We start from the raw sequence: 16,470 nt of genomic DNA, 5'->3' as shown, positions 1-16,470 counted from the left end.
GTAACCCCTCCTAAGAGAAATAAAGCTTACCGACTGTAGATCAAATTCAGTATTAAACTTGGCTGTAACCCCTCCTAAGAGAAATGAAGCTTACCGACTGTAGATCAAAATCAGTATTAAACTTGGCTGTAACTCCTCCTAGGAGAAGTGAAGCTTACTGACTGTAGATCAAATTCAGTATTAAACTTGGCTGTAACCCCTCCTTAGAGAAATGAAGCTTACCGACTGTAGATCAAATTCAGTATTAAACTTGGCTGTAACCCCTCCTAAGAGAAGTGAAGCTTACCAACTGTAGATCAAATTCAGTATTAAACTTGGCTGTAAACTCTCCTCAGAGAAGTGAAGCTTACCGACTGTAGATCAAATTCAGTATTAAACTTGGCTGTAACCCCTCATAAGAGAAATGAAGCTTACCGACTGTAGATCAAATTCAGTATTAAACTTGGCTGTAACCCCTCCTAAGAGAAATGAAGCTTACCGATGTAGATCAAATTCAGTATTAAACAAGGCTGTTACCCCTACTAAGAGAAATGAAGCTTACCGACTGTAGATCAAATTCAGTATTAAACAAGGCTGTAACCCCTGCTAAGAGAAGTGAAGCTTACCGACTGTAGATCAAATTCAGTTTTAAACTTGGCTGTAACCCCTCCTTAGAGAAGTGAAGCTTACCGACTGTAGATCAAATTCAGTATTAAACTTGGCTGTAACCCCTCCTAAGAAAAATGAAGCTTACCGACTGTAGATCAAATTCAGTATTAAACTTGGCTGTAACCCCTCCTTAGAGAAATGAAGCTTACCGACTGTAGATCAAATTCAGTATTAAACTTGGCTGTAACCCCTCCTTAGAGAAGTGAAGCTTACCGACTGTAGATCAAATTCAGTATTAAACTTGGCTGTAACCCCTCCTAAGAGAAATGAAGCTTACCGACTGTAGATCAAATTCAGTATTTAACTTGGCTGTAACTCCTCCTAAGAGAAATGAAGCTTACCGACTGTAGATCAAATTCAGTTTTAAACTTGGCTGTAACCTCTCCTAAGAGAAATGAAGCTTACCGACTGTAAATCAAATTCAGTATTTAACTTGGCTGTAACCCCTCCTAAGAGAAATGAAGCTTACCGACTGTAGATCAAATTCAGTATTAAACTTGGATGTAACCCCTCCTAAGAGAAATAAAGCTTACCGACTGTAGATCAAATTCAGTATTAAACGTGGCTGTAACCCCTCCTAAGAGAAATGAAGCTTACCGACTGTAGATCAAAATCAGTATTAAACTTGGCTGTAACTCCTCCTAGGAGAAGTGAAGCTTACCGACTGTAGATCAAATTCAGTATTAAACTTGGCTGTAACCCCTCCTTAGAGAAATGAAGCTTACCGACTGTAGATCAAATTCAGTATTAAACTTGGCTGTAACCCCTCCTAAAAGAAGTGAAGCTTACCAACTGTAGATCAAATTCAGTATTAAACTTGGCTGTAAACTCTCCTCAGAGAAGTGAAGCTTACCGACTGTAGATCAAATTCAGTATTAAACTTGGCTGTAACCCCTCATAAGAGAAATGAAGCTTACCGACTGTAGATCAAATTCAGTATTAAACTTGGCTGTAACCCCTCCTAAGAGAAATGAAGCTTACCGACTGTAGATCAAATTCAGTATTAAACAAGGGTGTTACCCCTACTAAGAGAAATGAAGCTTACCGACTGTATATCAAATTCAGTATTAAACAAGGCTGTAACCCCTACTAAGAGAAATGAAGCTTACCGACTGTAGATCAAATTCAGTATTAAACAAGGCTGTTACCCCTCCTAAAAGAAATGAAGCTTACCGACTGTAGATCATATTTCGTATTAAACTTGGCTGTAACCCCTCCTACGAGACATGAAGCTTACCGACTGTAGATCATATTTAGTATTAAACTTGGCTGTAACCCCTCCTAAGAGATATGAAGCTTACCGACTGTAGATCAAATTCAGTATTAAACTTGGCTGTAACCCCTCCTAAGAGAAATGAAGCTTACCGACTGTAGATCAAATTCAGTATTAAACTTGGCTGTAACCCCTCCTAAGAGAAATGAAGCTTACCGACTGTAGATTAAATTCAGTATTAAACTTCGCTGTAACCCCTCTTAAGAGAAAAAAAGCTTACCGACTGTAGATCAAATTCAGTATTAAACTTGGCTGTAAACCCTCCTAAGAGAAATGAAGCTTACCGACTGTAGATCAAATTCAGTATTTAACTTGGCTGTAACCCCTCCTAAGAGAAATGAAGCTTACCGACTGTAGGTCAAATTCAGTATTAAACTTGGCTGTAACCCCTCCTAAGAGAAATAAAGCTTACCGACTGTAGATCAAATTCAGTATTAAACTTGGCTGTAACCCCTCCTAAGAGAAATGAAGCTTACCGACTGTAGATCAAAATCAGTATTAAACTTGGCTGTAACTCCTCCTAGGAGAAGTGAAGCTTACCAACTGTAGATCAAATTCAGTATTAAACTTGGCTGTAACCCCTCCTTAGAGAAATGAAGCTTACCGACTGTAGATCAAATTCAGTATTAAACTTGGCTGTAACCCCTCCTAAGAGAAGTGATGCTTACCAACTGTAGATCAAATTCAGTATTAAACTTGGCTGTAAACTCTCCTCAGAGAAGTGAAGCTTACCGACTGTAGATCAAATTCAGTATTAAACTTGGCTGTAACCCCTCATAAGAGAAATGAAGCTTACCGACTGTAGATCAAATTCAGTATTAAACTTGGCTGTAACCCCTCCTAAGAGAAATGAAGCTTACCGATGTAGATCAAATTCAGTATTAAACAAGGCTGTTACCCCTACTAAGAGAAATGAAGCTTACCGACTGTAGATCAAATTCAGTATTAAACAAGGCTGTAACCCCTACTAAGAGAAATGAAGCTTACCGACTATAGATCAAATTCAGTATTAAACAAGGCTGTTACCCCTCTTAAAAGAAATGAAGCTTACCGACTGTAGATCATATTTCGTATTAAACTTGGCTGTAACCCCTCCTAAGAGACATGAAGCTTACCGACTGTAGATCATATTTAGTATTAAACTTGGCTGTAACCCCTCCTAAGAGATATGAAGCTTACCGACTGTAGATCAAATTCAGTATTAAACTTGGCTGTAACCCCTCCTAAGAGAAATGAAGCTTACCGACTGTAGATCAAATTCAGTATTAAACTTGGCTGTAACCCCTCCTAAGAGAAATGAAGCTTACCGACTGTAGATAAAATTCAGTATTAAACTTCGCTGTAACCCCTCTTAAGACAAATAAAGCTTACCGACTGTAGATCAAATTCAGTATTAAACTTGGCTGTAAACCCTCCTAAGAGAAATGAAGCTTACCGACTGTAGATCAAATTCAGTATTTACCTTGGCTGTAACCCCTCCTAAGAGAAATGAAGCTTACCGACTGTAGGTCAAATTCAGTATTAAACTTGGCTGTAACCCCTCCTAAGAGAAATGAAGCTTACCGACTGTAGATCAAATTCAGTTTTAAACTTGGCTGTAACCCCTCCTAAGACATATGAAGCTTACCGAATGTAGATCAAATTCAGTATTAAACTTGGCTGTAACCCCTCCTAAGAGAAGTGAAGCTTACCAACTGTAGATCAAATTCAGTATTAAACTTGGCTGTAACCCCTCCTAAGAGAAGTGAAGCTTACCGACTGTAGATCAAATTCAGTATTAAACTTGGCTGTTACCCCTCCTAAGAGAAATGAAGGTTACCGACTGTAAATCAAATTCAGTATTAAACTTTGCTGTAACCCCTCCTAAGAGAAATGAAGCTTACCGACTGTAGATTAAATTCAGTATTAAACTTGGCTGTAACCCCTGCTAAGAGAAGTGAAGCTTACCAACTGTAGATCAAATTCAGTATTAAACTTGGCTGTAACCCCTCCTAAGAGAAGTGAAGCTTACCGACTGTAGATCAAATTCAGTATTAAACTTGGCTGTTACCCCTCCTTAGAGAAATGAAGCTTACCGACTGTAGATCAAATTCAGTTTTAAACTTGGCTGTAACCCCTCTTAAGAGAAATGAAGCTTACCGACTGTAGATTAAATTCAGTATTAAACTTGGCTGTAACCCCTGCTAAGAGAAGTGAAGCTTACCAACTGTAGATCAAATTCAGTATTAAACTTGGCTGTAACCCCTCCTAAGAGAAGTGAAGCTTACCGACTGTAGATCAAATTCAGTATTAAACTTGGCTGTTACCCCTCCTAAGAGAAATGAAGCTTACCGACTGTAAATCAAATTCAGTATTAAACTTGGCTGTAACCCCTCCTAAGAGAAATGAAGCTTACCGACTGTAGATCAAATTCAGTATTAAACTTGGCTGTAACCCCTCCTAAGAGAAATGAAGCTTACCGACTGTAGATCAAATTCAGTATTTAACTTGGCTGTAACTCCTCCTAAGAGAAATGAAGCTTACCGACTGTAAATCAAATTCAGTTTTAAACTTGGCTGTAACCTCTCCTAAGAGAAATGAAGCTTACCGACTGTCAATCAAATTCAGTATTTAACTTGGCTGTAACCCATCCTAAGAGAAATGAAGCTTACCGACTGTAGATCAAATTCAGTATTAAACTTGGCTGTAACCCCTCCTAAGAGAAATAAAGCTTACCGACTGTAGATCAAATTCAGTATTAAACTTGGCTGTAACCCCTCCTAAGAGAAATGAAGCTTACCGACTGTAGATCAAAATCAGTATTAAACTTGGCTGTAACTCCTCCTAGGAGAAGTGAAGCTTACCGACTGTAGATCAAATTCAGTATTAAACTTGGCTGTAACCCCTCCTTAGAGAAATGAAGCTTACCGACTGTAGATCAAATTCAGTATTAAACTTGGCTGTAACCCCTCCTAAGAGAAGTGAAGCTTACCAACTGTAGATCAAATTCAGTATTAAACTTGGCTGTAAACTCTCCTCAGAGAAGTGAAGCTTACCGACTGTAGATCAAATTCAGTATTAAACTTGGCTGTAACCCCTCGTAAGAGAAATGAAGCTTACCGACTGTAGATCAAATTCAGTATTAAACTTGGCTGTAACCCCTCCTAAGAGAAATGAAGCTTACCGACTGTAGATCAAATTCAGTATTAAACAAGGCTGTTACCCCTACTAAGAGAAATGAAGCTTACCGACTGTAGATCAAATTCAGTATTAAACAAGGCTGTAACCCCTACTAAGAGAAATGAAGCTTACCGACTGTAGATCAAATTCAGTATTAAACAAGGCTGTTACCCCTCCTAAAAGAAATGAAGCTTACCGACTGTAGATCATATTTCGTATTAAACTTGGCTGTAACCCCTCCTATGAGACATGAAGCTTACCGACTGTAGATCATATTTAGTATTAAACTTGGCTGTAACCCCTCCTAAGAGATATGAAGCTTACCGACTGTAGATCAAATTCAGTATTAAACTTGGCTGTAACCCCTCCTAAGAGAAATGAAGCTTACCGACTGTAGATCAAATTCAGTATTAAACTTGGCTGTAACCCCTCCTAAGAGAAATGAAGCTTACCGACTGTAGATTAAATTCAGTATTAAACTTCGCTGTAACCCCTCTTAAGAGAAATAAATCTTACCGACTGTAGATCAAATTCAGTATTAAACTTGGCTGTAAACCCTCCTAAGAGAAATGAAGCTTACCGACTGTAGATCAAATTCAGTATTAAACTTGGCTGTAACCCCTCCTAAGAGAAATGAAGCTTACCGACTGTAGATTAAATTCAGTATTAAACTTCGCTGTAACCCCTCTTAAGAGAAATAAAGCTTACCGACTGTAGATCAAATTCAGTATTTAACTTGGCTGTAACTCCTCCTAGGAGAAGTGAAGCTTACCGACTGTAGATCAAATTCAGTATTAAACTTGGCTGTAAACCCTCCTTAGAGAAATGAAGCTTACCGACTGTAGATCAAATTCAGTATAAAACTTGGCTGTAAACCCTCCTAAGAGAAATAAAGCTTACCGACTGTAGATCAAATTCAGTATTAAACTTGGCTGTAAACCCTCCTAAGAGAAATGAAGCTTACCGACTGTAGATTAAATTCAGTATTAAACTTCGCTGTAACCCCTCTTAAGAGAAATAAAGCTTACCGACTGTAGATCAAATTCAGTATTTAACTTGGCTGTAACCCCTCCTAAGAGAAGTGAAGCTTACCAACTGTAGATCAAATTCAGTATTAAACTTGGCTGTTAACTCTCCTCAGAGAAGTGAAGCTTACCGACTGTAGATCAAATTCAGTATTTAACTTGGCTGTAACCCATCCTAAGAGAAATGAAGCTTACCGACTGTAGATCAAATTCAGTATTAAACTTGGCTGTAACCCCTCCTAAGAGAAATAAAGCTTACCGACTGTAGATCAAATTCAGTATTAAACTTGGCTGTAACCCCTCCTAAGAGAAATGAAGCTTACCGACTGTAGATCAAAATCAGTATTAAACTTGGCTGTAACTCCTCCTAGGAGAAGTGAAGCTTACCGACTGTAGATCAAATTCAGTATTAAACTTGCCTGTAACCCCTCCTTAGAGAAATGAAGCTTACCGACTGTAGATCAAATTCAGTATTAAACTTGGCTGTAACCCCTCCTAAGAGAAGTGAAGCTTACCAACTGTAGATCAAATTCAGTATTAAACTTGGCTGTAAACTCTCCTCAGAGAAGTGAAGCTTACCGACTGTAGATCAAATTCAGTATTAAACTTGGCTGTAACCCCTCATAAGAGAAATGAAGCTTACCGACTGTAGATCAAATTCAGTATTAAACTTGGCTGTTACCCCTACTAAGAGAAATGAAGCTTACCGACTGTAGATCAAATTCAGTATTAAACAAGGATGTAACCCCTCCTAAGAGAAATGAAGCTGACCGACTGTAGATCAAAATCAGTATTAAACTTGGCTGTAACTCCTCCTAGGAGAAGTGAAGCTTACCGACTGTAGATCAAATTCAGTATTAAACTTGCCTGTAACCCCTCCTTAGAGAAATGAAGCTTACCGACTGTAGATCAAATTCAGTATTAAACTTGGCTGTTACCCCTACTAAGAGAAATGAAGCTTACCGACTGTAGATCAAATTCAGTATTAAACAAGGCTGTAACCCCTACTAAGAGAAATGAAGCTTACCGACTGTAGATCAAATTCAGTATTAAACAAGGCTGTTACCCCTCCTAAAAGAAATGAAGCTTACCGACTGTAGATCATATTTCGTATTAAACTTGGCTGTAACCCCTCCTATGAGACATGAAGCTTACCGACTGTAGATCATATTTAGTATTAAACTTGGCTGTAACCCCTCCTAAGAGATATGAAGCTTACCGACTGTAGATCAAATTCAGTATTAAACTTGGCTGTAACCCCTCCTAAGAGAAATGAAGCTTACCGACTGTAGATCAAATTCAGTATTAAACTTGGCTGTAACCCCTCATAAGAGAAATGAAGCTTACCGACTGTAGATTAAATTCAGTATTAAACTTCGCTGTAACCCCTCTTAAGAGAAATAAAGCTTACCGACTGTAGATCAAATTCAGTATTAAACTTGGCTGTAAACCCTCCTAAGAGAAATGAAGCTTACCGACTGTAGATCAAATTCAGTATTTAACTTGGCTGTAACCCCTCCTAAGAGAAATGAAGCTTACCGACTGTAGGTCAAATTCAGTATTAAACTTGGCTGTAACCCCTCCTAAGAGAAATGAAGCTTACCGACTGTAGATCAAATTCAGTTTTAAACTTGGCTGTAACCCCTCCTAAGACATATGAAGCTTACCGAATGTAGATCAAATTCAGTATTAAACTTGGCTGTAACCCCTCCTAAGAGAAGTGAAGCTTACCAACTGTAGATCAGATTCAGTATTAAACTTGGCTGTAACCCCTCCTAAGAGAAGTGAAGCTTACCGACTGTAGATCAAATTCAGTATTAAACTTGGCTGTTTCCCCTCCTAAGAGAAATGAAGTTTACCGACTGTAAATCAAATTCAGTATTAAACTTGGCTGTAACCCCTCCTAAGAGAAATGAAGCTTACCGACTGTAGATCAAATTCAGTATTAAACTTGGCTGTAACCCCTCCTAAGAGAAATGAAGCTTACCGACTGTAGATTAAATTCAGTATTAAACTTGGCTGTAACCCCTGCTAAGAGAAGTGAAGCTTACCGACTGTAGATCAAATTCAGTATTAAACTTGGCTGTAAACTTCCTAAGAGAAATGAAGCTTACCGACTGTAGATCAAATTCAGTATTTAACTTGGCTGTAACCCCTCCTAAGAGAAATGAATCTTACCGACTGTAGATCAAATTCAGTATTAAACTTGGCTGTAACCCCTCCTAAGAGAAATAAAGCTTACCGACTGTAGGTCAAATTCAGTATTAAACTTGGCTGTAACCCCTCCTAAGAGAAATGAAGCTTACCGACTGTAGATCAAATTCAGTATTAAACTTGGCTGTAACCCCTCTTACGGGAAATGAAGCTTACCGACTGTAGATAAAATTCAGTATTAAATTTGGCTGTAACCCCTCCTAAGAGAAATGAAGCTTACCGACTGTAGGTCAAATTCAGTATTAAACTTGGCTGTAACCCCTCCTAAGAGAAATGAAGCTTACCGACTGTAGATCAAATTCAGTTTTAAACTTGGCTGTAACCCCTCCTAAGACATATGAAGCTTACCGAATGTAGATCAAATTCAGTATTAAACTTGGCTGTAACCCCTCCTAAGAGAAGTGAAGCTTACCAACTGTAGATCAGATTCAGTATTAAACTTGGCTGTAACCCCTCCTAAGAGAAGTGAAGCTTACCGACTGTAGATCAAATTCAGTATTAAACTTGGCTGTTTCCCCTCCTAAGAGAAATGAAGTTTACCGACTGTAAATCAAATTCAGTATTAAACTTGGCTGTAACCCCTCTTAAGAGAAATGAAGCTTACCGACTGTAGATCAAATTCAGTATTAAACTTGGCTGTAACCCCTCCTAAGAGAAATGAAGCTTACCGACTGTAGATTAAATTCAGTATTAAACTTGGCTGTAACCCCTGCTAAGAGAAGTGAAGCTTACCGACTGTAGATCAAATTCAGTATTAAACTTGGCTGTAAACTTCCTAAGAGAAATGAAGCTTACCGACTGTAGATCAAATTCAGTATTTAACTTGGCTGTAACCCCTCCTAAGAGAAATGAATCTTACCGACTGTAGATCAAATTCAGTATTAAACTTGGCTGTAACCCCTCCTAAGAGAAATAAAGCTTACCGACTGTAGGTCAAATTCAGTATTAAACTTGGCTGTAACCCCTCCTAAGAGAAATGAAGCTTACCGACTGTAGATCAAATTCAGTATTAAACTTGGCTGTAACCCCTCTTACGGGAAATGAAGCTTACCGACTGTAGATAAAATTCAGTATTAAATTTGGCTGTAACCCCTCCTAAGAGAAATGAAGCTTACCGACTGTATATAGAATTCAGTATTTAACTTGGCTGTAACCCCTCCTAAGAGAAATGAAGCTTACCGACTGTATATAGAATTCAGTATTTAACTTGGCTGTAACCCCTCCTAAGAGAAATGAAGCTTACCGACTGTAGGTCAAATTCAGTATTACACTTGGCTGTAACCCCTCCTAAGAGAAATGAAGCTTACCGACTGTAGATCAAATTCAGTATTAAACTTGGCTGTAACCCATCCTAAGAGAAATGAAGCTTACCGACTGTAGATCTAATTCAGTATTAAACTTGGCTGTAACCCATCCTAAGAGAAATGAAGCTTAGCGACTGTAGATCTAATTCAGTATCTAACTTGGCTGTAACCCCTCCTAAGAGAAATGAAGCTTACCGACTGTAGATCAAATTCAGTATTAAACTTGGCTGTAACCCCTCCTAAAAGAAGTGAAACTTACCAACTGTAGATCAAATTCAGTATTAAACTTGGCTGTAACCCCTCCTAAGAGAAGTGAAGCTTACCGACTGTAGATCAAATTTAGTATTAAACTTGGCTGTTACCCCTCCTAAAAGAAATGAAGCTTACCGACTGTAAATCAAATTCAGTATTAAACTTGGATGTAACCCCTCCTAAGAGAAATGAAACTTACCGACTGTAGATCAAATTCAGTATTAACCTTGGCTGTAACCCCTCCTAAGAGAAATGAAGCTTACCGACTGTAGATTAAATTCAGTATTAAACTTGGCTGTAACCCCTCCTATGAGAAATAAAGCTTACCGACTGTAGATCAAATTCAGTATTAAACTTGGCTGTAAACCCTCCTAAGAGAAATGAAGCTTACCGACTGTAGATCAAATTCAGTATTTAACTTGGCTGTAACCCATCCTAAGAGAAATGAAGCTTACCGACTGTAGATCAAATTCAGTATTAAACTTGGCTGTAACCCCTCCTAAGAGAAATGAAGCTTATCGACTGTAGATCAAATTCAGTATTAAACAAGGCTGTAACCCCTCCTAAGAGAAATGAAGCTTACCGACTGTAGATTAAATTCAGTATTAAACTTGGCTGTAACCCCTCCTATGAGAAATAAAGCTTACCGACTGTAGATCAAATTCAGTATTAAACTTGGCTGTAAACCCTCCTAAGAGAAATGAAGCTTACCGACTGTAGATCAAATTCAGTATTTAACTTGGCTGTAACCCCTCCTAAGAGAAATGAAGCTTACCGACTGTAGATCAAATTCAGTATTAAACTTGGCTGTAACCCCTCCTAAGAGAAATGAAGCTTATCGACTGTAGATCAAATTCAGTATTAAACAAGGCTGTTACCCCTCCTAAAAGAAATGAAGCTTCCCGACTGTAGATCAAATTCAGTATTAAACTTGGCTGTTACCACTCCTAGGAGAAATGAAGCATACCGACTGTAGATCAAATTCAGTATTAAACTTGGCTGTAACCCCTACTAAGAGAAATGAAGCTTACCGACTGTAGATCAAATTCAGTATTAAACTTGGCTGTAACCCTTCCTAAGAGAAATGAAGCTTACCGACTGTAGATCAAATTCAGTATTAAACTTCGCTGTAGCCCCTCCTGAGAGAAATGAAGCTTACCGACTGTAGATCAAATTCAGTATTAAACTTGGCTGTAACCTCTCCTAAGAGATATGAAGCTTACCGACTGTAGATCAAATTCAGTATTAAACTTGGCTGTAACCACTCCTAAGAGAAATAAAGCTCACCGACTGTAGGTAAAATTCAGTATTAAACTTGGCTGTAACCCCTCCTAAGAGAAATAAAGCTTACCTTCTGTAGATCATATTTAGTATTAAACTTGGCTGTAACCCCTCCTAAGAGAAGTGAAGCTTACCGACTGTAGATCAAATTTAGTATTAAACTTGGCTGTAACCCCTCCTAATAGAAATGAAGCTTACCGACTGTAGATCAAATTCAGTATTAAACTTGGCTGTCAACCCTCCTAAGAGAAATGAAGCTTACCGACTGTAGATCAAATTCAGTATTAAACTTGGCTGTAACCCCTCCTAATAGAAGTGAAGCTTACCGACTGTAGATCAAATTCAGTATTAAACTTGGCTGTAACCCCTCCTAATAGAAGTGAAGCTTACCGACTGTAGATTATATTTAGTATTAAACTAAGCTGTAACCCCTCCTAATAGAAATGAAGCTTACCGACTGTAGATCAAATTCAGTATTACACTTGGCTGTAACCCCTCCTAATAGAAATGAAGCTTACCGACTGTAGATCAAATTCAGTATTAAACTTGGCTGTAACCCCTCCTAATAGAAGTGAAGCTTACCGACTGTAGATTATATTTAGTATTAAACTAAGCTGTAACCCCTCCTAATAGAAATGAAGCTTACCGACTGTAGATCAAATTCAGTATTACACTTGGCTGTAACCCCTCCTAATAGAAATGAAGCTTACCGACTGTAGATCAAATTCAGTATTAAACTTGGCTGTAACCCCTCCTAAGAGATATGAAGCTTACCGACTGTAGATCAAATTCAGTATTAAATTTGGCTGTAACCCCTCCTAAGATAAATGAAGTTTACCGACTGTAGATCATATTTAGTATTAAACTTGGCTGTAACCCCTCCTAAGAGACATGAAGCTTACCGACTGTAGATCATATTTAGTATTAAACTTGGCTGTAACCCCTCCTAAGAGATATGAAGCTTATCGACTGTAGATCAAATTCAGTATTAAACTTGGCTGTAACCCCTCCTAATAGAAAAGAAGCTTTCCGACTGTAGATCAAATGCAGTATTAAACTTGGCTGTAACCCCTCCTAATAGAAATGAAGCTTACCGACTGTAGATCAAATTCAGTATTAAACTTGGCTGTAACCCCTCCTAATAGAAGTGAAGCTTACCGACTGTAGATTATATTCAGTATTAAACTAAGCTGTAACCCCTCCTAATAGAAATGAAGCTTACCGAATATAGATCATATTCAGTATTACACTTGGCTGTAACCCCTCCTAATAGAAATGAAGCTTACCGACTGTAGATCATATTCAGTATTAAACTTCGCTGTAACCCCTCCTAAGAGATATGAAGCTTACCGACTGTAGATTATATTCAGTATCAAACTTGGCTGTAACCCCTCCTAAGAGATATGAAGCTTACCGACTGTAGATCAAATTCAGTATTAAACTTGGCTGTAACATCTGTTACGAGATGTGAAACTCTTCCAAAACTGAAAAAAAACGACAATTTGAGTATCACAAAATTACACAGTTGAGGTGCTAGCAATTAACATTTATGAAAATCCAGATGTCTCTATATTTTTTTTATTTAATAAATTAGGTACTACAAAACTTACTCTGACCAAACCCAAAGTTGTTATTCTCTTACAATACATTTTTGTTTATTTCTGACAACACATGCTTCTATTAAGCGACACATCCTAGCACCTTGGACATGTTGGATACACGAACTGTGGATTCACTTCTATTTAGCGACACATCCTAGCACCTTGGACATGTTGGATACACGAACTGTGGATTCACTTCTATTTAGCGACACATCCTAGCACCTTGGACATGTTGGATACACGAACTGTGGATTCACTTCTATTTAGCGACACATCCTAGCACCTTGGACATGTTGGATACACGAACTGTGGATTCACTTCTATTTAGCGACACATCCTAGCACCTTGGACATGTTGGATACACGAACTGTGGATTCACTTCTATTTAGCGACACATCCTAGCACCTTGGACATGTTGGATACACGAACTGTGGATTCACTTCTATTTAGCGACACATCCTAGCACCTTGGACATGTTGGATACACGAACTGTGGATTCACTTCTATTTAGCGACACATCCTAGCACCTTGGACATGTTGGATACACGAACTGTGGATTCACTTTTATTTAGCGACACATCCTAGCACCTTGGACATGTTGGATACACGAACTGTGGATTCACTTTTATTTAGCGACACATCCTAGCACCTTGGACATGTTGGATACACGAACTGTGGATTCACTACTATTTAGCGACACATCCTAGCACCTTGGACATGTTGGATACACGAACTGTGGATTCACTACTATTTAGCGACACATCCTAGCACCTTGGACATGTTGGATACACGAACTGTGGATTCACTTCTATTTAGCGACACATCCTAGCACCTTGGACATGTTGGATACACGAACTGTGGATTCACTTCTATTTAGCGACACATCCTAGCACCTTGGACATGTTGGATACACGAACTGACGATTCACTTCTATTTAGCGACACATCCTAGCACCTTGGACATGTTGGATACACGAACTGTGGATTCACTTCTATTTAGCGACACATCCTAGCACCTTGGACATGTTGGATACACGAACTGTGGATTCACTTCTATTTAGCGACACATCCTAGCACCTTGGACATGTTGGATACACGAACTGTGGATTCACTTCTATTTAGCGACACATCCTAGCACCTTGGACATGTTGGATACACGAACTGTGGATTCACTTTTATTTAGCGACACATCCTAGCACCTTGGACATGTTGGATACACGAACTGTGGATTCACTTTTATTTAGCGACACATCCTAGCACCTTGGACATGTTGGATACACGAACTGTGGATTCACTACTATTTAGCGACACATCCTAGCACCTTGGACATGTTGGATACACGAACTGTGGATTCACTACTATTTAGCGACACATCCTAGCACCTTGGACATGTTGGATACACGAACTGTGGATTCACTTCTATTTAGCGACACATCCTAGCACCTTGGACATGTTGGATACACGAACTGTGGATTCACTTCTATTTAGCGACACATCCTAGCACCTTGGACATGTTGGATACACGAACTGACGATTCACTTCTATTTAGCGACACATCCTAGCACCTTGGACATGTTGGATACACGAACTGTGGATTCACTTCTATTTAGCGACACATCCTAGCACCTTGGACATGTTGGATACACGAACTGTGGATTCACTTCTATTTAGCGACACATCCTAGCACCTTGGACATGTTGGATACACGAACTGTGGATTCACTTCTATTTAGCGACACATCCTAGCACCTTGGACATGTTGGATACACGAACTGTGGATTCACTTCTATTTAGCGACACATCCTAGCACCTTGGACATGTTGGATACACGAACTGTGGATTCACTTCTATTTAGCGACACATCCTAGCACCTTGGACATGTTGGATACACGAACTGTGGATTCACTTCTATTTAGCGACACATCCTAGCACCTTGGACATGTTGGATACACGAACTGTGGATTCACTTCTATTAAGCGACACATCCTAGCACCTTGGACATGTTGGATACACGAACTGTGGATTCACTTCTATTTAGCGACACATCCTAGCACCTTGGACATGTTGGATACACGAACTGTGGATTCACTTCTATTTAGCGACACATCCTAGCACCTTGGACATGTTGGATACACGAACTGTGGATTCACTTCTATTTAGCGACACATCCTAGCACCTTGGACATGTTGGATACACGAACTGTGGATTCACTTCTATTTAGCGACACATCCTAGCACCTTGGACATGTTGGATACACGAACTGTGGATTCACTTCTATTTAGCGACACATCCTAGCACCTTGGACATGTTGGATACACGAACTGTGGATTCACTTCTATTTAGCGACACATCCTAGCACCTTGGACATGTTGGATACACGAACTGTGGATTCACTTCTATTTAGCGACACATCCTAGCACCTTGGACATGTTGGATACACGAACTGTGGATTCACTTCTATTAAGCGACACATCCTAGCACCTTGGACATGTTGGATACACGAACTGTGGATTCACTTCTATTTAGCGACACATCCTAGCACCTTGGACATGTTGGATACACGAACTGTGGATTCACTTCTATTTAGCGACACATCCTAGCACCTTGGACATGTTGGATACACGAACTGTGGATTCACTTCTATTTAGCGACACATCCTAGCACCTTGGACATGTTGGATACACGAACTGTGGATTCACTTCTATTTAGCGACACATCCTAGCACCTTGGACATGTTGGATACACGAACTGTGGATTCACTTCTATTTAGCGACACATCCTAGCACCTTGGACATGTTGGATACACGAACTGTGGATTCACTTCTATTTAGCGACACATCCTAGCACCTTGGACATGTTGGATACACGAACTGTGGATTCACTTCTATTTAGCGACACATCCTAGCACCTTGGACATGTTGGATACACGAACTGTGGATTCACTTCTATTTAGCGACACATCCTAGCACCTTGGACATGTTGGATACACGAACAGTGGATTTACTTTTATTTAGCGACACATCCAAGCACCTTGGACATGTTGGATACACGAACTGTGGATTCACTTCTATTTAGCGACACATCCTAGCACCTTAGACATGTTGGATACACGAACTGTGGATTCACTTCTATTTAGCGACACATCCTAGCACCTTGGACATGTTGGATACACGAACAGTGGATTTACTTTTATTTAGCGACACATCCTAGCACCTTAGACATGATGGATACACAAACTGTGGATTCACTTCTATTTAGCGACACATCCTAGCACCTTAGGCATGTTGGATACACGAACTGTGGATTCACTTCTATTTAGCGACACATCCTAGCACCTTAGACATGTTGGATACACGAACTGTGGATTCACCTTTATTCGTGTAATTGCATTTTTCTTTGATATCGTGAGCGATTATTTTCAAGATTTTATATTTTTTGGAAAAAAAGTGTCATTCACAGGTTGAATTTTTTTTTCAAAAAGGAGCGAAAGAAACCCAAGGAACAGTCAAACTCATAGATAGAAAACGCCATGGCTAAAAAAGAAAATTCCGCTGTAAATGTTTGCACCTGTCCTAAGTCAGGAACTTGTTGTTCAGTGGTTGTCGTTTGTTTATGTGGTTCTCTGGTTCTCTTTTTTTTTTACATAGATTAGACCGTTGGTTTTCCCGTTTGAATGGTTTAACACAAGTAATTGTTTTGGTCATTTAATGGCTTG

General features: G+C 39.1%; 1 protein-coding gene across 1 annotated transcript in view; it reads right to left on the bottom strand.

Annotated features, from left to right (window-relative positions):
* LOC134718224 (aminopeptidase N-like) overlaps window positions 1-16,470 on the bottom strand; it is a 40,876-nt gene that overhangs the window by 11,951 nt on the left and 12,455 nt on the right. The window contains exon 7 of the mRNA XM_063580718.1: window positions 12,571-12,640. Within this exon, the coding sequence (XP_063436788.1) occupies window positions 12,571-12,640 (70 nt within the window). The remainder of the gene's footprint in view (window positions 1-12,570; window positions 12,641-16,470) is intronic.

The sequence above is a fragment of the Mytilus trossulus genome, chromosome 5 (genome assembly GCF_036588685.1).
Source record: "Mytilus trossulus isolate FHL-02 chromosome 5, PNRI_Mtr1.1.1.hap1, whole genome shotgun sequence".
Classification (NCBI taxonomy): Eukaryota; Metazoa; Mollusca; class Bivalvia; order Mytilida; family Mytilidae; genus Mytilus; species Mytilus trossulus.
This window is presented reverse-complemented; position numbering and strand designations above follow the sequence as displayed.